Raw genomic sequence first — 22,984 nt, 5'->3', positions numbered from 1 at the left:
TTGTGTCAGTGCTGCCCGAAAAAGAGCTATCCAGCCTAATCCTACTTTTCAGCTCTTGGTCCATAGCCTTGTAGGTTACAGCACTTCAAGTGCATATCCAAATACTTTTTAAATGTGATTAGGGTTTCTGCCTCTACCACCCTTTCAGGCAGTGAGTTCCAGACCCCCACCACCCTCTGGGTGAAAACAGTTCTCCTCAACTCCCCTCTAAGCCTTCTACCAATTATTTAAATCTATGCCCCCTGGTTATTGACCTCTCTACTGAGGGAAATAGGTCCTTCCTATTCACTCTGACTAGGCCCCTCACAATTTTATACACCTCAATCAAGTCTCCCCTCTGCCTCTTCTGTTCCAAAGAAAACAAACCCAGCCTAGCCAACCTTTTCTCATAGCTAAAATTCTCCAGTTCTGGCAACATCCTCGTAAATCTCCTCTGTACCCTTGCTATTGCAATCACATCCTTCCTGTAATGTGATGTTATTAGGCATCTAATCCAGTGTAACACCTTCTATGGGGCATCTGTGGTGTCTATGAGCAGGTCAAGAAACAGCGAGGCTCTGCATCCAATCAGATTGAAGAATCCTCACTGAGACACGCAGCGTCTAAACCAGGAAGTATAAATTAGATTTAATTAATCTACAGAAAGCAAAATAAAGATTGGAAAGAAAGAGGGGAATAAGAGAGTGAAATAAAAGAGACAAATAGAAAAAGTAATTAAAAAAAATTAAAATCTCCAACAATAATTAAATTCTGAAGGAATGAGACTCCACACTTGTAAAATTTAATTTTCAGTGCCAGAGAGGTTGTTTGGCAGTAATTTGCAGTAATTATGACTTACAACACCATTAAAAATTCACATACACCTGAATGCCCTAACTTTTTCTGCCGTGTTTAGTGGGTAACGAGTGAGTAAGTGCATTCAAGATAGTTTTCTAGATCAATATGCTGAGGAACCAACTAGTGAACAGGCTATTTTAGGTCTAGTATTGAGACAGGGTTAATTAATAACATTGTAGTAAAGGAGCCTCTGGGGAAGAGTGATCATAATATGCTAGAATTTTATATTGAGTTTGAAAGTGATTTTGTTAAGTCCATAGTGGTTAGCACTGTTGCCTCACAGCGCCAGGGACCCGGGTTCAAATCCGGCCTCAGGTGATTGTATGTGTGGAGTTTGCACATTCTCCCCGTGTTTGCGTGGGTTTCCTCCGGGTGCTCCGGTTTCCTCCCACAGTCCAAAGATGTGCGGCTTAGGTTGATTGGCTATGATAAAATTGACCCTTCGTGTTAGGGGGATTAAATACATGAGGTTACGGGGATAGGGTGGGATATGTGTTGGTGTAGGGGTTACGGGGATCGGGTGGGATATGTGTCGGTGCAGGCTCGATGGGCCGAAATGGCCTCTATCTGCACTGTGGGGTTTCTGTGATTCTGTGATTCTGTGAAAACTAGGGTCTTAAATCTGATCAAATCAAACTACATTGATATGAGGGTGAGTTGGATATGGTAGATTTGGAAACTAGATAAAAAGATATGACAGTAGATAAGCAATGGCAAATATTTAAAGAAATAATTCATAACGCAAATGCATTCCCTTAAGGAATAAAAACCACACGGGAAAAGTGGTCCAACCGTGGCTAACCAGAGAAGTTAAAGATAGCATTAGATTAAAGGAAGAGGCGTATAATGTTGTCAAAAAGAGCAGTAAGCCTGGGGATTGGGAGGATTATAGAATTCAGCAAATGATGACCAAGAAATTGATAAAGAGAGAGAAAATAGAATAAGAGAGTAAACTAGCAAGAGACATAAAAACAGATTGTAAAAGCTTCTATAGGTATGTAAAAAGGAAGAGATTCGCAAAATTAAATATGGGTCCCTTACAGGCGGAGACTGGAGAAATCATAATGGGGTATAAGAAATTGGCAGAGAAATTAAATTAAAAGTTTATATCTGTCTTCATGGTAGAAGACACAAAAAACATTCTGGAAGTAGTGGGGAACCAAGGGTCTAGTGAGAATGAGGAACTTAAAGAAATTTGTATTAGTAAAGAAATAGTACTGGAGAAATGAATGGGACTAAAAGCCAACAAATCCCCTGGACCTGATGGCCTACATCCTAAGGTTTTAAAAGAGGTAGCTACAGAGATAGTGGATGGATTGGTTCTGATCTGTTAAGAGTTTTTTGAGGTTGTAAATAGCAGGGTAGATAAAGGGGAACTAATGGATGTAGTGTATTTGGATTTTCCAAAAGCATTTAATTAGGTGCCACAGAAGAGTTTATTATACCAAATTAGGGTTCATGGTATGGGGGTAATATACTAGCATGGATTGAGGATTGGTTAACGGCCAGAAAACAGAGAATAGGAATAAACGGGTCATTTTCGGGTGGCAGGCTCTAACTAGTGGGGTACCGTGAGGATCAGTGCTTGGGCCGTAGCTATTTACACTCTATATCAATGACTTAGATGAGGGGACCGAGTGTAATGTATCCAAGTTTGCTGATGTTGCAAAGCTAGGTGGGAAAGTAAGAACATAAGAACATAAGAACATAAGAAATAGGAGCAGGAGTAGGCCAATCGGCCCCTCGAGCCTGCTCCGCCATTCAATAAGATCATGGCTGATCTGATCCTAACCGCCAATCTACTATCACAGAACCATCTCCTGAATCTAACAGAATTAGACACATGAAATAGGAGCAGGATCAGGCTACACGGCCCCTGGGCCCGCTCCGCTACCCACAGGGCCATGTCCGATCCGAACCTAGACTCATGTCAAAATTCCTGCCCGCTCCCCGTAACCCTTAATTCCCTTTACTTCTAGGAAACTGTCTATTTCTGTTTTAAATTTATGTAATGATGTAGCTTCTACAGCTCTTTGAGGCAGCATATTCCATGGACCTACCACCCTCTGAGTGAAGTAGTTCCTCTTCATCTCAGTTTTGAAAGAGCAGCCCCTTATTCTAAGATTATGCCCTCTAGTTCTAGTTTCACCCATCATCGGGAACATCCTCCCCGCATCTACACGATCCAACCCCTTCACAATCTTATATGTTTCAATAAGATCACCTCTCATTCTTCTGAACTCCAATGAGTAGAGTCCCAATCTACTCAACCTCTCCTCATATGTCCATCCCCTCATCCCCGGGATTAACCGAGTGAACCTTCTTTGTACTGACTCAAGAGCAAGTATGTCTTTTTTTAAGTATGGACACCAAAACTGTATGCAGTATTCCAGGTGCGGTCTCACCAATACCTTGTACAACTGAAGCAATACCTCCCTATTTTTATATTCTATCCCCCTAGCAATGAAAGCCAACATTCCATTGGCCTTCTTAATCACTTGCTGCACCTGCATACTAACCTTTTGAGTTTTGTGCACCAGGACCCCCAGATCCCTTTGTACTTCAGTACTTTCCAGTTTCTTGCCATTAAGATAATAACTTGCTCTGCGATTTTTCCTGCCAAAGTGCATAACCTCACACTTTCCAGTATTGTATTCCATCTGCCAAATCTCTGCCCACTTACTTAGCCTGTCTATGTCCCCTTGCAGGTTTTTTATGTCCTCCTCACTCACTACTTTCCCTCCCATCTTAGTATCATCTGCAAACTTTGATATGTTACACTCGGTCCCCTCCTCCAAATCGTTAATATAGATTGTAAAGAGTTGGGGACCCAGCACTGACCCCTGCGGAACACCACTAGTTACTGATTGCCAGTCTGAGAATGAACCATTTATCCCAACTCTCTGCCTTCTGTTAGATAGCCAATCCTCTATCCATGCCAGAATATTACCCCCAATCCCATGATTTTTTTATCTTAAGCAATAATCTTTTGTGTGGCACCTTGTCAAATGCCTTTTGGAAGTCCAAATACACTATGTCCACTGGTTCCCCTTTATCCACCCTATATGTTACTTCCTGAAAGAACTCCAGAAAATTTGTCAAACATGACTTCCCCTTCATAAAACCATGCTGACTTTGTCCTATTAAATTATGATTATCCAAATGTCCTGTTACTGTCTCCTTAATAATGGACTCCAAAATTTTACCTACCACAGATGTTAGGCTAACCGGTCTATAGTTTCCAGCCTTCTGTCTACTGCCCTTTTTAAATAAGGGTGTTACATTAGCAGTTTTCCAGTCTGCCGGGACCTTTGCTGAGTCCAGGGAGTTTTGGAAAATTATTACCAATGCATCCACAATCCCTACCGTCACTTCCCTCAAGACCCTAGGATGTAAGCCATCAGGTCCAGGTGATTTATCCGCCTTGAGTCCCATTATTTTACCGAGTACCACTTCCTTAGTGATTTTGATCGTGTTTAGCTCCTCCCCCCCTATAGCCCCCTGTTTGTCCAGTGTTGGGATATTCTTAGTGTCCTCTACTGTAAAGACTGATACAAAATATTCATTCAGTGTTTTTGCCATCTCCATATTTCCCACCATTAATTTCCCGGTTTCATCCTCTAAGGGACCAACATTTACTTTAGCCACCCTTTTTCTTTTTATATAACTATAAAAACTCTTACTATCTGTTTTTATATTTTTTGCTAATTTACTTTCATAATCTATCTTCCCTTTCTTAATCAATCTTTTTGTTATTTTTTTGCTGTCTTTTAAAGTTTTCCCAATCCTCTATCCTCCCACTAGATTTGGCTACCTTATATGCCGTTGTTTTTAGTCGAATACTATCCTTAATTTCTCTACTGAGCCACGGGTGGCTGTCTTTTCTTTTACACCCTTTTCTTCTCAGTGGAATATATATTTTTTGGAAGTTGTAAAATAACTCCTTAAATGTACACCACTGATCATGTATCGTCTTACCCTTTAATCTAAGCAGTGAGGAGGACGCAAAGAGGCTGCAAAGGGATATCGACAGTGAAATGAGTAGGCAAGAATGTGACAGATGGAATATAATGTCATGAAATATGAAAGTTATCCACTTTGGTCAGAAAAATAGAAAAGCAGAATGTTTTTTAAAAGGTGAGAGAGTAGGAAATGTTGGTATTCAGAGAAATGTTGCTGTCCTTGTACACGAATCACAGAAAGTTAACATGCAGGTACAGCAAGCAATTAGGAAGGAAAATAGTATCTTAGTCTTTATTACAAAGGAATTGAAGTATAACAGTAAAGAAGTTTTACTTGGTGAGACCACACCTGGAGTACTGTGTATAGTTTTAGAAACATAGAAGATAGGAGCAGGAGTAGACCATTCAGCCCCTCGAGCCTGTTCTGCCATTTAAAGAGATCATGGCTGATCATCCAAATTCAGTACCCTGTCCCTGCTTTCTCCCAATATCCCTTGATCCCTTTAGCCTTTAGAAATATATCTAACTCCTTCTTGAATATATTTAATAAGTTGGCCTCAACTGCTTTCTGTGGTAGATAATTCCACAGGTTCACCACTCTCTGGGTGAAGAAATTCCTCCTCATCTCTGTCCTAAATGGCTTAGCCCTTAACCTTCGACTGTGACCCCTGGTTCTGGACTCCCCGCCATCGGGAACATCCTTCCTGCATCTAGTCTGTCTAGTTCTGTTACAATTTTATAAGTTTCAATGAGATCCCCTTTCATTCTTCTAAACTCTAGCGAATATAAGCCTAATCGACCCAATCTCTCTTCATACGTCATTCCTGCCATCCCAGGTATCAGTCTGGTGAATCTTCGCTGCACTCCCTCCATGGCAAGAACATCCTTCCTCAGATAAGGCGACCAAAACTGCACACAATACTCAAGATGTGGTTTCACCAAGGCCCTCTACAGCTGCAGCAAGACATCCTTGCTCCTGTGCTCGAATCCTCTCGCTATGAAGGACAACATAACATTTGCCTTCTTAACCGCCTGCTGCACCTGTATACTTACCTTCAGCGACTGGTGCACAAGTACACCCAGGTCTCGTCGCACTTCCCCTTTTCCCAATCTATTGCCATTCAGATAATAATCTGTCTTCCTGTTTTTGCCACCAAAGTGGATAACCTCGCATTTATCCACATTCTACTGCATCTGCCATGCATCTGCCCAATCACCCAAACTGTCCAAATCATACTGGAGTTTCTCTGCATCCTACTCACAGCACACACGCCCACCCAGCTTTGTGTCATCTGCAAACTTGGAGATATTACATCTAGTTCCCTCATCTAGATCATTAATATATATTGTGAATAGCTGGGGTCCTAGCATCGATCCCTGCGGTACCCCACTAGTCACTGCCTGCCACTCGGAAAAAGACCCGTTTATTCCAACTCTTTGCATCCTGTCTGCCAACCAGTTGTCTATCCAAGTCAGTACCTAACCCCCAATCCCATGTGCTTTAACTTTGCACACCAATCTCTTATGCGGGACCTTATCAAAAGCCTTCTGAAAGTCCAAATACACCACATCCACTGGTTCTCCCTTATCTATTCTACCAGTTACATCCTCCAAAAATTCCAGTAGATTAGTCAAGCATGATTTACCTTTTGTTAATCCATGTTGACTTTGTCCGATCCTGTCACTGTTTTCCAAGTGCTCTGCTATTACACCTTTTATGATGGACTCTAGCATTTTCCCCACTACTGATGTCAGGCTTACCGGTCTATAATTCCCCGTTTTCTCTCTACCACCTTTTTTAAATAGTGGGGTTACATTAGTTGTCCTCCAATCCATGGGAACTATTCCAGAGTCGATATAATTATGGAAGATGACCAGCAATGCATCTATTATTTCTAGGGATACTTCCTTAAGTACCTTAGGATGTAGATTATCAGGCCCTGGGGATTTATTGGCCTTCAATGCCATCAATTTCCCTAAAACCATTTCCCTAGAAATACTGATTTCATTCAATTCCTCCCTCTCATTAGACCCTATGTTCCCCGACATCTCTGGAAGGTTATTTGTGTCCTCCTTTGTGAAGACAGAACCAAAGTATGTATTTAATTGGTCAGCCATTTCTTTGTTCCCCATTATAAATTCCCCTGATTCTGACTGCAAGGGACCTACACTTGACTTCACCAATCTTTTTCTCTTCACATATATATAGAAGCTTTTACAGTCAGTTTTTATGTTCCCTGAAAGCTTACTCTCATATTCTATTTTCCCCCTCTTAATTAATCCCTTTGCCCTCCTTTGCTGAATCCTAAACTGCTCCCAATCCTCAGGTTTGCTGTTTTTTCTGGCCAATTTATATGTCCTCTCCTTGGTTCTTATGCTATCCATAATTTCCCTTGTTAGCCACGGTTGAGTCACCTTTTTTCTTTTATTTTTATGCCAAACAGGGATGAACAAATTCTGTAGTTCATCCATGTGATCTTTAAATGTTTGCCATTGCCTATCCACCATCAACCCTTTAATTAACATTCCCCAATCCATCCTAGCCAACTCGCGCCTCGTACCATCATAGTTTTTTATTTAAATTCAGGACCCTAGTCTCTGATTCAACTACTTCACTCTCCATCTTAATGAAGAATTCTATCATATTATGCTCGCTCCTCCCCAAGGGGCCTCGCACAACAACATTGCTAATTAATCCTTTCTCATTACAGAATACCCAGTCTAAGATGGCCTGATCTCCAGTTGGTTCCTCGACATATTGGTCCAGGAAAACATCCTATATACACTCTAGGGATTCCTCCTCCACAGTATTGTTACTAATTTGGTTAGCCCAATCTATATGTAGATTAAAGTCACCCATGATAACTGCTGTGCCCTTATTGCACGCGTCTCTAATTTCCCATTTAATGCCATCCCCAACCTCAGCATTACTGTTTGGGGGCCTGTATACAACTCACACTAACATTTTCTGCCCCTTGGTATTTCTCAGCTCTACCCATACAGATTCCACATCATCAGAGCTAATATCCTTCCTTACAATTGTGTTAACCTCCTCATTAACCAGCAATGCTACCGCACCTCCTTTTCCTTTTTACCTATCCTTCCTGAATATTGAATACCCCTGGATGTTGAATTCCCAGCCTTGGTCACCCTGGAGCCATGTCTCCATAATTCCAATTACATCATATCTGTTTACATCTATTTATGCAGCTAATTCAGCCACCTTATTACGAATGCTCCTCGCATTAAGACACAAAGCCTTCAGGCTTGCTTTTTAACACTCTTAGTCCTTTTAGTATTATTATTTACTGTAGCCGTTTATTTTACACCCTTGATTTCTCTGCCTTCCACTTTTGCTTTTCTCCTTCCTGTCTTTTGTTTCTAACCTTGCTTCCCTTTCCTCTGTCTCCCTGCACAGGTTCCCAACCCCCTGCCATTTTAGTTTAAACCCTCCCCAACAGCACTAGCAAATACTCCCCCTAGGACATCGGTCCCAGTCCCACCCTGTTGCAAACCATCCAGTGTGTACTGGTCCCACCTCCCCCAGAACCGGTTCCAATGTCCCAGGAATTTGAATCCCTCCCCCTTGCACCATTCCTCTAGCCATGTATTCATCTGAAATATCCTTCTATTTCTACTCTGACTAGCATGTGGCACTGGTAGCAATCCTGAGATTACTACCTTTGAGGTCCTATTTTTTAATTTACCTCCTAACTGCCTATATTCAGCTTTTAGGACCTCATCCCATTTTTACCTATATCCTTGGTAACTTTATGCACCACGATAACTGATTGTTCACCCTCCCCCTCCAGAATGCCCTGCAGCTGCCCCAAGACATCCTTGACCCTTGCACCAGGGAGGCAACATGCCATCCTGGAGTCTCATTTGCGACCGCAGAAATGCCTATCTATTCCCCTTACAATAGAATCTCCTATCACTATAGCTCTCCCACTCTTTTTCCTCCTGTCCTGTGCAGCAGAACCACCCATGGTGCCAGTAAGTTGGCTGCTGCTGCCTTCCCCTGATAAGCCATCTCCCTCAACAATATCCAAAATGGTATATCTGTTTGAGAGGGGGATGGCCACAGGATACCCCTGCACTACCTGCCTGCGCCTACTACTCTGCCTGGTGGTCACCCATTCCCTTCCTGCCTGTGCAGCCTTTACCTGTGGTGTGACCAACTCCCTAAAAGTGCTATCCATGATGTCCTCAGCATCGTGAATACCCCAGTATGTATCCATTCACAGCTCCAGTGCCACAATGCGGTCTGTCAGTAGCTGCAGCTGGATACACTTCCCACACACATCGTCATCAGGGACACAGGAAGTGTTCCTGATTTCCCACATAGCGCAGGAGGAGCATGCCACGGGGCCAAGCTGTCCTGCCATGACTTACCCTTTAATTAATTTAAATTTAAATTAAATCAAATCAATACCATTAATTACACTACAATTAAATGATATACTCAAAAGCCCTTGGTTACTAGCACTCCCCGATACACAACAGATCCCTTAGAAACTAAAACCACAAAAATTAAGACCGCCTAAATTTTATAAACTATTAATCTTAACTGTCAAACTATCGAGTAGTATAAATAGTCACCTGGCTGTACTCACCCAATCAGCTGCTACCTATTGCCCGCATCACTTTTTCAATCGTGACGTGGCTCCAGAACGCCGCCGCTGGTCTGTGAGATTGGTAACCCTCTGTAAAAAAGCACGCGAAAGTGAGTTTAAGTACTCACTGTACCACCGTTCTCTGCTCCTCCTGACACTGGCCTCTGTAAAAAAGCCCGTGAAAGTGAGTTTAAGTACTCACTGTACCGCCGCTCTCCCCGCTCCCGACACCGGCCTCTCTGTTCTCCTTACCTGAGGAAGGATATATTTGCTTTAGAGGCGGTGCAATAAAGATTCACTGGATTGATCCCTGGGATGAGGGAATTGTTTTATGAGGAGAGATTGAGTAGACTTGGCCTATATTCCCTAGAGTTTAGAAAAATGAGAGGTGAACTCATTGAAACATACAAAATTCTTACAGGGCTTGACAGGGTAGATACTGGAATGATGTCTCTTCTAACTGGGAAGTCTAGAACAAGGGGTCATAGTCTCAAAATAAGGGGTTGGCCATTTAGGACTGTGATGAGGAGAAATTTCTTCACTTAAAGAGTTGTTAAACTTTGGAATTTCATACCCCAGAGTGCTGTGGATGCTCAGTCGTTGAGTATATGCAAGACAGAGATCGATATATTTTTAGATACTAAGGAATCAAGGGATATGTGGATAGGGCGGGAAAGTGGAGTTGAGGTAGAAGATCAGCCATGATCTTATTGAATGGCGGAGCCGGCTCGAAGGGCCGAATGGCCTACTCCTGCTCCTAATTGCACCCTTCAATTGATTGCAATGCCAAGTCTATCGACGAGGCACTGTAATAGCGCAGCCTGTGGACGAGCAGGGTAACTCGGACCGCAACTTCCGGATTTCCGTGTTTAACTGTGCATGTGTGTACTCAAGAATTCGCTGTCTGATTTACTCCATAACAAAGGTGAGTGCTGTTAGCCTCACTGTTATTTTCAATGCAAAATCCGAGTTAGTGTCTTGTTCAGCATACACCTAAATGAATACTAGAGTTTCATTCTGACAAATTTGCATAAGGAGATTTGTATCCATTTTCAATTGTTTGGATGTCATATGATATATTTATGAAAATTATAAATACCAGCAGATGTCCTGTGATGTTCAGAGTAGTTGGGCTATCCACTCTGCTGGAGTAGAAGAGGGCAGGAAGAAGCACAAATCAACACAGGATTGTATGGCGCTGCATAAGGTCTCCTTTCTTCTGCTCACTTCCCATCAGTACATCTCACTGTGCCATCGCCCCGACCCCCCTCCCACACCTCGCCTCAGTGAAATTTGCAGACCTTCTCCCTCCTGTCTTGATTGACCATCCTCTCCATCTGACTCCCTTGGCTTATGTTGCTCTGCATTTAGTTCTTTAAATTGTGTCCACGGCCATGAATGCCTAACATTCCTCTGCATTCCTGTCCAATGTCTGGCGGATGTCCAATGGGAGTCCACCGATATGCAAATTAACTGCCCCCAGAAATCACCTTGGGGTCAGTGGTGCACACTTTTAGTGAGCGAAAATGGCCTCCCACTTAAGATCTGCCAAGGCATCAGCTTTGCAGAAAGCCCGGCCAGTAAGTCAAATGGACTGCTATTTTATGGTGACAGGTGCATTACATCATATAACGCAATGTTTTATTCTGCTGCGTAGGTAAAACTGTGTACAACAGACCAGAACACGGTAACTATGGCAAGGCAGAAAAATCTACCAATCAAAAAAAAACAGAAACTGAATCAACCTCAAAACATTTTTCATTGCTCATTTATCTTCCCCACAACTCAAATATCCAGGGGTCAAATGGTGAAATAAAAAATATATATTTCACAATAACATAACTTTGTTCTTTGTGTCTTTAAGTATCTTTATTAATGTTTTTATATAGAGGCCTCAGCTTCTCTCGAAAGCCTGGGTTTGGTGTTGATATTCTTCCCAAAGATATTGCACTGTCAGCTGTATGTAGTTGCCCACTACAGCTCTGCCTGTCGTTCCCAAGATGCCGCAGTCAGATGCTTGCATTGTGGAGAATCTCCCAGCATATATCAGCGTGAGCCTTTCTGTGAACTGGAAACAGCTCTTGCAAAAAAGCTGGATGATTCATTTTACAAGTTTTCTTTAAGTTAAAATTTCATTTATTATTTTCGTTGAAAGGGAGAGGTTGCTGAAAGACGAGGACAGAAAGATAGATTGGTAATTAAAACACCTTCACTTCATTTTGTTCATACTGAGAATTCAAAAACTTCCTTCATTGTCTCTGCACAGAGGTCTTAAAATTCTTTCCAAATTCTTTCATGGGTGATGCACACTGCTCCACTACTTCCATACCCCAACACCAGCCCACACATCACAAGCAGTTCCAAAGCGCTCCGTAATCAGTAAATTACATTTGAAATACAGTCACTGTTGATATATAAGCAAACACGATGAGGATGTGCGTACAGTAAGTACTTCAATTTGAGATCTGTGGTCCCAATGTAAGGGTAGGCCTCTGCAAGAAAATGTTTTCTAAGCACTTAGAAGAATAGACAGATAATGCCGAGTAAAAATAAGCTAATTTGTTGACTTTGTATGGAATTCTTGTATTATGATGTAATAAATATTGCTTATGTGGGTATATTTTTAGCTAGCTGAAAAATTCAAGATGGCAGCTCACATCAATGTCGGAAAATTATTTGGTTGATCAGTTTTTGCAAGCTATCAGTTCAGGATTGGTAGCTTTGAAAAAAAAATGTTTGTCCAAGTTTTAGCATATTAGGCAATATTCTGCAAATTATGTGTTAAAATTGAATCAGTAGTTGTTCAAATAGGGAAAGAATGGTTGTTCAGGGTGATTGTACAGCCTGTGAAATCCATTAGTAGTGACTGAATCAAACTGCTTTTGATTTGTCCAGGTTTATTCAATAAGATATTTAATTGATAACTCAACAGATAAATCCTTAATTCAGCCAATCACTATTTTTTGCTGCTAATTGGTCATTTTTGCCCAATGAATATGTGACATCTTGAACTGAGATGTGATGCCTTTGAAAGGTATGACACAACTGGCATGCACTAGATGCAAGACTTTTAACCATATAATATATTGTATGAAATGTGCATCCAGTTATGCATTACACTGTTTAATGTCAAACTTAAAAAAAAATTATTTCAGGTTATATGGTACACCACAAAATATTGACCTGTGGCCTGCACTGATGGTCGAAGATATAATTCCTGGTACAAGAGTGGGACCCACCCTCCTGTGTCTGTTTGTAACACAGTTCAAAAGGCTGCGGGATGGTGACAGGTAGGACACTTTTAAAATGAATAGAGGATATGTGATGTGGCAGTGGTAGATAACAATAAACATAATAAAACAATCGTATTGCAGACATTTTAGAGGTTGATCACAGAGTTGAAGTACTTCTCATGCACTGCTGATCCATGTTAGTTTGTTTTTAATTTTTGTTTACAGCTTTTTCTTTTGATCAGAACTCACACTGAGCAATATTACATAAGAACATAAGAAATAAGAGCAGGAATAGGCCACTTGGTCCCTCGAGCCTGCTCCACCATTCAATAAGATCATGGCTGATGTTGGGCTCAAAGCCACTTCCCAGCCCACTCCCCATAACCCTTCACTCCCTTACCTTGCAAAAATTTGTCTATCTCCACCTTAAATGTATTTAATGACCCAGCTTCCACAGCTCTCTGGGGCAGAGAATTCCACAAATTTACGACCCTCTGAGAGAAGAAATTCCACCTCATTTCAGTTCTAAAAGGCCGACCCTTTATTCTAAAACTATGCCCCCGAGTTCTAGATTTCCCCATGAGGGGAAACATCCTCTCTGCATCTACCTTGTCGTGCCCCCTCAGTATCTTACATGTTTCAATAAGATCACCGCTCATTCTTCTAAATTCCATTGAGTATAGGCCCAGCCTGCTCAACCTTTCCTCATAAGTCAACCCCCTCATCTCTGGAATTAACCTAGTGAATCGTCTCTGAACTGCCTCCAATGCAAGTATATCCTTCCTTAAATAAGGAGACCAAAACTGTACACACTACTCAAGGTGTAGTCTCACCAATACTTAAATTTCTTAAATAGGGGTGTTATATTTGCGGTTTTCCTATCCACTGGGACCTCTCCAGAGTCCAGGGAATTTTGGTATATTGCAACCAATGCATCACTATCTCTGCAGCCACTTTTAAGATCCTGGGATGCAGGCCATCTGGTCCAGGGGACTTGTCACCTTTTAGTCCCATTATTTTACCAAGTATTATTTCCTTAGTGATAATGATTGTCTTTAGTTCCCCCCCGCCTCCCTGTGGCCTCTTGATTATCCATTATTGGGATGTTGTTAGTGTCTTCTACCGTGAAGACAGAGACAAAATATTTGTTTAGAGTCTCTGCCATTACCCCGTTCCCCATTATTAATATAAATATTAGTGAAGAAAGAATAAAGTGTTCCTATAAAATTTATTATTGCATTTTTATGAAATGCTTTTAGTGTTTATTAACACATTAATTACTAATATCAGACCAAATACTTTCAACCCATTGAAGTATTTTTGCATTTTAGTGACTTTTTTCAGCCCAGATTTTAAGTTTTGGGAATAGTTTAAACACACATTACTAAAAGACTCAAATGGAATTGAATACCCAATTTACCTCATGTGCACAGCTTCAACTACAGATTTGAATATGTGTAGGGAGAAAACTATTGGTGGGAGCAGAACATGGCCTGTAAGTGAACATTAAAAGAAGGGTCAATTAGAGCTGGAGTTTCCTTGGCCAGTTGGAAACATGGCAAGGCAGGACTACTGTCCACCCATGTGATGTTGCCGGCACTCAACTTTATTTTCGTGGGGGAGCAGGGCAGGTTTAAGTTGGGAATCTCACTGTTGGGATGGAGGGAAATAGAGTTTGGCTGCAGCAGTTTAAAAAGCTGCTGCAGCTTAAAGGGCCAAAAGACAATCTAATTGTTAAGGAGGCAGAGCGAGAGTGAGAGTGAGAGGGGAATGACAGGAGGTGGACCAGCATCAGGGATGTCTGCAGTGGTCAGGGCCATATAACTCTTGTATGTTTCTGTGAAGGTTATGTTGGCAGAGATAAGTGTAATATCTGCAAAGTTATTTGGAAGACGAGGCAGGAAGCCCCAAAAAATGGTGTTGCAAGAAATATGGAGGAATGTGACCATGCAGCCCACAAGCAGTCAGTACCACATCAACCACCCCACAAAAGGCAGTACAGTGCCATAAACATTTTAATGACCTCAGCAGCTTGGCCAAGGTAAGTGAAACTATGGCCTGAATTTTAATAGTTGGCGGGTTGGGAGCGGGGGAGGAGGGGTGCTCGGAAGAGGTCGGGAAACCTGGGTGAAAGAGTTTCCCGCAGGCCCGGCCGAATTTAACAGCACGGCCTGATTTGCATTGAAAACCTTGGTTTCCCACCCGCAGCCACAGATTGAGAGGCTGGCTGGCTCCTAGTGGGTAAGCCTGTGGCACTAGGCTGCAGAGCAGAGGGTGGAAAGGTGTTGGTCGGGGGAGTTGGGGGGTTGGAAGAACACGGGGAGAGCCGGAGGAGCAGGGGTGGGGAGGTGTAGGGACTGATCAAAGGAGCCGGGGGCGGGATCGATCAAAGGGCTGGAGGAGCAAGAGGGCGGCCAGGACCGATCGGGGGGGCGGAGATGAAGGTTGGGGGCCGAAGGTGCGGGGATGGTGGTCGGGACTGATCGGGGGATGGAGCGGCAGATCGGAAGGCTGGAAGAGCTGGGGGGCAGCCAGAGCAGCAGATTGGGGACTGGAGCAGCAGAGGGGGGTTGTCAGAGCGGCAGATTGGGGGCTGGTGGAGCGGTGGGGGTGAGGTTTAGACCATCAAAGGAGGGCCAGGAGGAACACCGGGGGCCAGGAGGAACTGGAGAGCAGAGGCAGACAACATTGGAAGGCCAGAGGAGCATGGTGCTGGGGAGGCCTGTGGTGGGGTGCGGGGGTGGTCGGAATCAGGCGCCTGGGAGGGGGTCTCTGATCGCAGGGTTGGGTTAGGCAGGGACGCTGGGTCCAGGAGGTTAGTGTAAAGGCAATTACCTCCTAATCCAGCAGTCCTCTCATTACTTTCGCTGGCAGGTTTCATGAGGCCTGCAAAACCCGACCAGGTACAGTTTAATTTTAAATGGAGGTTAAATCTGAGGCACGACAGCCTCATTATAATATTTAAATGTGCGACTCGCCTTGTGGCAGCAGGTTGGCTGCCCGCCCCCCGTCCCGCCTCCATTAACGCTGTAAGTGGGCAGGTTCTGGCCGGGATTCTGATTTTTAACACTTTAACTTCCCACATGCCCCCAACCCACCTTTTTTTTTTTAGTTAAAATTCCCACCTATGAGTAACAAGGCACATCCTGAAATAATACTGGAAGCATGCTCATTTCCATACCATCCATGTCCACACGGTGTAACTGAAGAGATAGATGTGCCAGTTAATAAGTACCAGATACCTCCACAATCTGAAATTTATTTCTCTATAATGACTCAGAATACATCATAAAAATACACCAGAGTCAAAATACAGCCTAGTTTGAAAGCTCTTTGCAAACAAAAAATAGTGTGCACACTTATGTATCGGTTATTATTTTCTGCTGTATCAATGCATTTGTACTCCAATATACTGGATGTGTAACTGTCTGATTAGGAATTATATTAAAAGCTTGAAGTTTCCAAAAAAAAAACAATCATTAGTCATTTTGCCCTTTATTGCTTTATTAAGCAGAGACTTTTTTTCTTGGTCTCTTGTGGTGAGGAAGGAAGTATTCTCAATTGCCTAGCGATTAGGATGAAAATGTGCCTGGTTTCTGATAGACAGAATCCCAGCTATGTTAATTAACTCTTTCAAAATGAACTGAATAAATATCAGGGTAGATTTCCAACTTGCCTCCCGTGTGTAAAACTGAGGTTATGGTTCAGCCTTCAGTTGTAAAAGCCGGCCAATTGTCATTTCCATTGATACATGGGCAGTCAGGATTTAAACAAGGGACTGCAAGTACAGGTTGGGGCCTGAAGCTGGAAGCCAAAATTACAAGAGATCAGGTTTTGCAGTTAGTAGTTGTCTTTTTTTTTAAAGTTTGCAAAAATAGGTAAGTCAGTCCATAAAAAGGGCAAGGCATGTGGTTTTTTTTGAGGAGAGAAGTGAGATTGAGCTAATTAAGTGGATTTGACTGTTACTCTGCATGTTAACTTGCTGTCTGTGAAATAAAGCAATTTCATGATTCATATCTGACCTCATCTTACCAACTGCCTCTCAATCCACCTTCGGAAAGTTTGGAAAAGTGCACATGAGGGCGCGTGTGAAAGATACTGGCCCATATTTTCCGATCGCAGGCCTCCCGTGGGCAGAGGCCTACGGTCTGGAAAAATCTGCGCCCTTACCTGAGGGCTCCTGGGACGCGCACAGTTCCGCTCCTGAGCCTCACCAAACTGCCAGTGTGCAGGGCCCACGTATCCCAGGGGCGCATGTAGTTCGCAGCGTCCCTGGGATCACGTGGGCCATGGGGAGCCAATCACAGAAGGAAGACCTGTCAAATATATGAATGGAGATCAATGAAAAAACATAGTAAAACTTTAAATAATTTTTTTTTTAAATCACATTTTTAAAATGACTTGAAATTACAATAAATTAAATATTTTAAACAAAAATGCAATTTTTTGAAAAAAATAATTATAGTATTTTACGGGGCTAAAAATAAACTTACCTTTTTTAAATCAGTGAAAAAAAAAATTTTTTAACTTTTTTTTCTACTGTTATCCTGGTAAAAGCAGGCCTTACGCCTGCTTTTACCAGGCATGAGAATTGTAAGGGTTTTCTGCGGGCGGAGGTTCTCCAAAAAGCGGAACTATCTGCCCGCAGAGGCCCTTCTCCCGGGCAGCCGGAGGATCTGTCAAGAGCATTCTTGACAGATCGGAAATGCCGGTTTTCAGCGCATGTGCAGTGCATGCCTGAAACCAGCAATTCCGATGTCCCTACGGGTGAGTACACAGCGCGTACCCACCTGTAGGGATCGGAATATCCGGCTCACTATATCCAGTTCAGATCACAAAGAGGTCCTATCATTATAATCCTGGGTTGTGCTACTTTATAATTAGATATTGGACAGTATAGGCATTCTTTGGAGAGAGAAAGGAATATTAAAGGCAGACCTAAGACTTGTAACAGCGAGTATGCATGGTGCATTTTGATTAATAGTAATTACTTTGACTGACTGCAGAGATTTGATTTAGTCCAATTTCCATTAACCAAAGCCAGAATCTTCATTATTCCTTTGATGTCCACTAACCTGAGGGCTGCAGGCTCATTCCCATATAGCACATGATCAGCCTGATTGGACATCACCAGACCTGGCTCAATCAACTGAAAAAAATATTGCTTCTGCTTCTGCAAAGTCAAATCATTCTATTAATCCAGGCTGATCCAAGAAGGCAAAGGAAATCCCAAACTCCTTTCCTCCCCTACAAACTGCTTCTTTTGTGCTCCCTCCCCTGCCCTTCCTCGATACCAGATGCAAGGAGCTGATGCATTTCTTGTCTACAAAATTGATGCTATCCACTCAGCTGCCTGTCTATCCTACAGCCTGTCTAACATGCTTGACCATGCACAGCCCAACCTCCATTCCAACTCTAATCTTATAATAGTCTAACATCTCCTTATTTCCACTGCAGCCCTTACCAGATTCATCTCCTCAGTGAGATTCAACTTGTGCTCCCTTGATCCCTTCCTGGCTCTGGATTACTCAACTCCCCCTCTTCAGACCAACAATACCCGACATTGTCAACTGCTCTCTCTCTTCAGCTATTGTTTCCCATTCCCTTTCAAAATTGCTATAATCACACTGTTTTAAAAAAAATTATTTCCCCACCACTCTCTGTCCTTTCCAACTAATACTCCAACTCAACCTCCTTTTCCTGTGTAAGATTCTGGAACATGTTGCTCCCAACCAATTCAGTGTGCACCTCTCCCACCATTGCCCTCTTCAAATTCCTTCAGTTAGTTTAACGAAATGCCCACAGCACTGAGACCTCCCTAGCCAAAGTCACCAATGATATTCCGTATGCCTGTCACCAGTATTGAACACAGTCGATTACACTGTCCTCCTCCATCACTTCCCCGCTCTGGTCCACCTCCATGATATTGCCCACACATGCTTCCAATTCTAATTGTTCCACTGGTACCAGTGTGTCTCCTACAATGGCTTCTCTTGCCATGCCACGTGGCCACCTCTAGTGTGTCCCAAAGTTCCATCCCTGTCCTTGTGCTATTCCTCATAGATATGCTGCATCTCATCAAATTTATCTCTAAGCATAAGCTCAGCTTTCTTCTTCTTCTTCTCTTCTTCTTAGGCAGTCCCTTGGAACCGAGGATGACTTGCTTCCACACTAAAAATGAGTTCTCAAGTGACTGATGAGTCCAATGCGGGACCTACAGTCTCTGTCACAGGTGGGGCAGACGGTGGTTGAAGGGACGAATGGGTGGGGTGCTTGGGTTGACATGCGATCCTTCCGCTGTTTGCGCTTGCTCCCGGTGAAGAGACTCGAGGTGTTCGGCGCCTTTCCGGATGCTTCTCCTCCACTTTATGCAGTCTTGGGCCACGGATTCCCAGGTGTCAGTGGGGATGTTGCACTTTTCCAAGTAGGCTTTGAGGGTGTCCTTGAAGCGCTTCCTCTGCCCACTTGGGGCTCTCTTGCCGTGTCGGAGCTCCGAGTAGAGCGCTTGTTTTGGGAGTCTTGTATCGGGCATGCAGACGATGTGGCCCATCCATCGATGTTGATTGAGCATGGTCACAGCTTCGATGCTGGGGATGTTGGCCTGAGTGAGAACACTGATGTTGGTGCACCTATCCTGCCAATGAATTTGCAGGATCTTGTGGAGGCAGCGTTGGTGGTACCTCTCCAGTGCTTTGAGGTGCCTGCTGTACATGGTCCATGTCTCTGAAGCATACAGCAGGGCAGGTATCACTACTGCTCTGTAGACCATGAGCTTGGTGCCAGGTTTGAGGTCCTGGTCTTCAAACACTCTCTTCTTCAGGTGACTGAAGGCTCCACCTGCACTCTGAAAGCGGTGTTGAACTTTGTCATCGACGTCTGCCCTTGTTGACAGTAGGCTCCCGAGGTATGGAAAGTTGTCCATGTTGTCCAAGGCCTTGTCGTGGATTTTGATAATCGGGGGGCAGTACTGTGTGGTGGGGGCATGTTGGTAGAGGACCTTTGTCTTACGGATGTTTAGTGTTATGCCTATGCTCTCTTGCGCTTCGGTGAAGGTGTTGACGATGGTTTGGAGTTTGACCTCAGAGTATGCGCAGACGCAAGCGTCGTCTGCATACTGTAATTCGATGACAAAGGATGGGGCGAATTTGGATCTGGACTGGAGGCGACGGAGGTTGAACAGTTTCCCATTTGTTCTGTAGGTTAGATTCTCTTGTCATGCCACATGGCCACCTCTAGTGTGTCCCAAAGTTCCATCCCTATCCTTGTGCTATTCCTCATAGATACGCTGCATCTCTTCAAATTTATCTCTAAGCATGAGCTCAGCTTTCATATGCATGCTGACTAGCAAAAAATCTCGGCTGACACTCCACTGCAGTACTAGGGAAGTGCTGCCTGCCGAAGGTGCCATCTTTCGGATGAGATGTTAAACTAAGGTCCCACCTGCCCTCTCAGGTGGACGTAGAAGATCCCATGGCACTATTTTGAAGAAGAGCTGGGGAGTTCTCTTGGCCAATATCTATCCCTCAACTAATGTCACTAAAACAAATTATCTGGTCATTATCTCATTTGTGGGACCATGCTGTGCGCAAATTGGCTGGCACATTTTCTACATTACAACAGCGACTACACTTCAGAAGTACTTCATTGACTGTAAAGGGCTTTAGGATGTGCTTAGGTCAGGAGAGACATGTCTTTCTTTTCACTTTTATAGTCAATTTTATCTCTTCATGATCACCCTTAATTCTGAGACTGTTGCTGCGCTGCCTGACTGGCTGTCTGACAGAACACATTGTGGATGAGCCAGAACATTGGCAAGACTGAAGCCTCCTTGTTTGGTTCATCAGAAACTCTGTACTCTAGCCTATGATTCAATCATTCTTCCTGGATGCCTGCTTCAGCTCAACCTGATGCTGTGCAACATTGATGTCCTGTTCAATCCCATATCCAGTCTGTCACCAACATGCCTGTTTCACCTCTGAAATATTGTCTGCCTCCATTCCTACCTCATCTCCATTGCTGAAACCATAATTTATGTCTTTCCAGACTCGACTTTTCCAATACTTTCCTTGTTGGTCTCCTGTGTTACACCCTTCATAAACTCCCACACTGAAGTCCCACTCACCTAGTACCCCTGTGATTGCAAACCTTCACTAGCTGCCTGTCGCTCAGCACTTCAAAGTCAAAATCAGCGTCCTTGTCTACAAATCTTTCCACAGCCTCACTGTTTCCTTGCTCTGCAACTTCCTCCAGCACCTGTCCTGTTCGCACCCTCTCCTATGCCAGCTTCAGTCTATTGTGTATTCTCCTCCTCCCCTATCTGGATAACATTTTGTTATTTTTATAAAATAGTGAACTCTCATGAAATTTAGACTTTTTGTTTTGGCTTGGCCTGGCTTGGCTTGGTTGAGACAGCTAAATTCAAATCAGCTTTGTATTTTGGCCTCAGTCCATGCTAATTTTTATTGAATACATTTGTGAATAAATATTCAAAACAAATCTTTTCAAAATATTTATTGTAGCACTAGTCCTGTTGCTTGGAAACAAACTCAATTACTTAACGGGCCCCCTTATTCACCACAAAACAGCATCTCAAATTTGCTCACTCCTGTTACAAATGTATAGCTCAGTTTGAGTTTTAAATGGTTTCAAGTTGAACACATTTTCTACACCACGAGTAAATATCCTATACTATACAAGTTCATCTTCTGAGATATTGCTCATGGGCAAAGATTTAAAAAAGATTATCTTGTTACCTATCTGTTCCATTGACTTCAGTACCAGGCTCTAGTTTGCATAGTTCTGTGCAGCGCAGTCTGCACAGAGTGGGATTAAACGGTGTGGACATGAACAGAGTGTTTTATTTGGGAATTTGGAAAGAGTGGGAATTTGGAGAAGAGGGGAAGTTGTTGCTTTTTGCCTACACTACTTGTAGTGCTTTGTGTTACAGGTAGATATTTAATTTCAGTACCCGTAACTTAATCTAGATCAAGTAAGTAGTCAAGAAACTGCACTGTAAACTGAGTTACCTAATTCCAAATTTAATTAAATTTAATTAAATGAAACAAGGTTATATAGGGATGGCAGTGCAGGTGGTGGGCCGCAACTGCAGCATTTGGGAGTTTGTAGAGAGCATTGTGATCTCGGACAACCACGTTTGCAGTAAGTGCCTGCATCTTGAGGAACTTCAGCTCAGAGTTTTTGAGCTGGAGTCTGAGGTGCAGATATTGCGGGGCATCAGGAATGGGGAGAGTTACCTGGACACTTTGATCCAGGAGGCAGTCACACCCCCTAGGTTAGGTAGTGTTACAGGTCTGGTTAGTGGTCAGGGACAGGAAGGTGTGACTGCAACTCAGGCAGGTAAGGGGACCCCTGGTGCAGTGCTGGAGGAGCCTCAGCCTTTGCTCAGGCATCGGCAGCGGCGGGAGGCGGAGCAGCGCAGCAGAGCGACTACAAGAGGCCCTAGAGGCTCAGGTAGGCCTCAGTGCGGCATCGGCAGCGGGTGGAGGCTGAGCAGCACGGCAGAGCGACTACAAGAGGCCCCAGAGGCTCAGGTAGGCCTCAGTGCGGCATCGGCAGTGAGTGGAGGCGGAGCAGCGCGGCAGAGCGACTACAAGAGGCCCCAAAGGCTCAGGTAGGCGTACCAATCTCCAATCTCAGGCAAGGAGAGAGGTAAAAAGTATTCAAGGTGTGACGTCACCAAAAAACAGGTAGGTGATTGGTTGGAGTATTTCTCTCATTTTAAAACTTTAAGTCTGTGGTTTATAGTTTTTAAGGTTGCTGTGGTGTACCAAGGCCTTTCTGGTGCAGAGTGACTGTTGGTAAACCATTAAACTGGTGTAACTAGAGGGATTGATTTAATTTAAATCCAATTAATTAAAGGGGATACTAGCACCTAAAATCGGGCAGAGGGTGTCCATAACTAACAATAAAAAATTTAATTAATTACATAGAATGGAGCATGTGATGTGTTACTGTTGCGATATGTGGGAGCCGGTGAACCCCATTGAGGCTCACGGTGATTATGTCTGTGACAAGTGTCTGCTGCTACAGGAACTCCAGCTCCGTGTTGATGAGCTGGAGTCTGAGCTTCAGACACTGCAACACATCAGGGAGGGGGAGAAGTACCTGGACTCTATGTGTCAGGAGGTGGTCACACCTATGAAGTTAAGTAATTCAGATGTAGCCCATGGTCAGGGACAGGACAGTGTGACTACGAGTGAGGCAGGTAAGGGGATCCAGGAGGTAGAGCTGGAGGAGCCGCAGCCCTTGCTCTTGACCAACAGGTTCGAGGTTCTTACTCCCTGTGGGGGCAGGAGCAGGGACTGCAGGGAGGATG

General features: G+C 43.5%; 1 protein-coding gene across 1 annotated transcript in view; it reads left to right on the top strand.

Moving 5' to 3' along the window:
• LOC147114870 (peroxidasin homolog) overlaps positions 1-22,984 on the top strand; it is a 1,146,739-nt gene that overhangs the window by 997,026 nt on the left and 126,729 nt on the right. Inside the window, exon 18 of the mRNA XM_085992898.1 lies at positions 12,571-12,705. Coding sequence (XP_085849024.1) covers positions 12,571-12,705 — 135 coding nt within the window. The remainder of the gene's footprint in view (positions 1-12,570; positions 12,706-22,984) is intronic.

This window comes from Somniosus microcephalus, chromosome 7, assembly GCF_052327205.1.
Source record: "Somniosus microcephalus isolate GS21.2 chromosome 7, FLI_Smic_1.0, whole genome shotgun sequence".
Lineage (NCBI taxonomy): Eukaryota > Metazoa > Chordata > Chondrichthyes > Squaliformes > Somniosidae > Somniosus > Somniosus microcephalus.
Note: the sequence above shows the minus strand (reverse complement) of the source record. Positions and strands in the feature narration are given on the sequence as shown.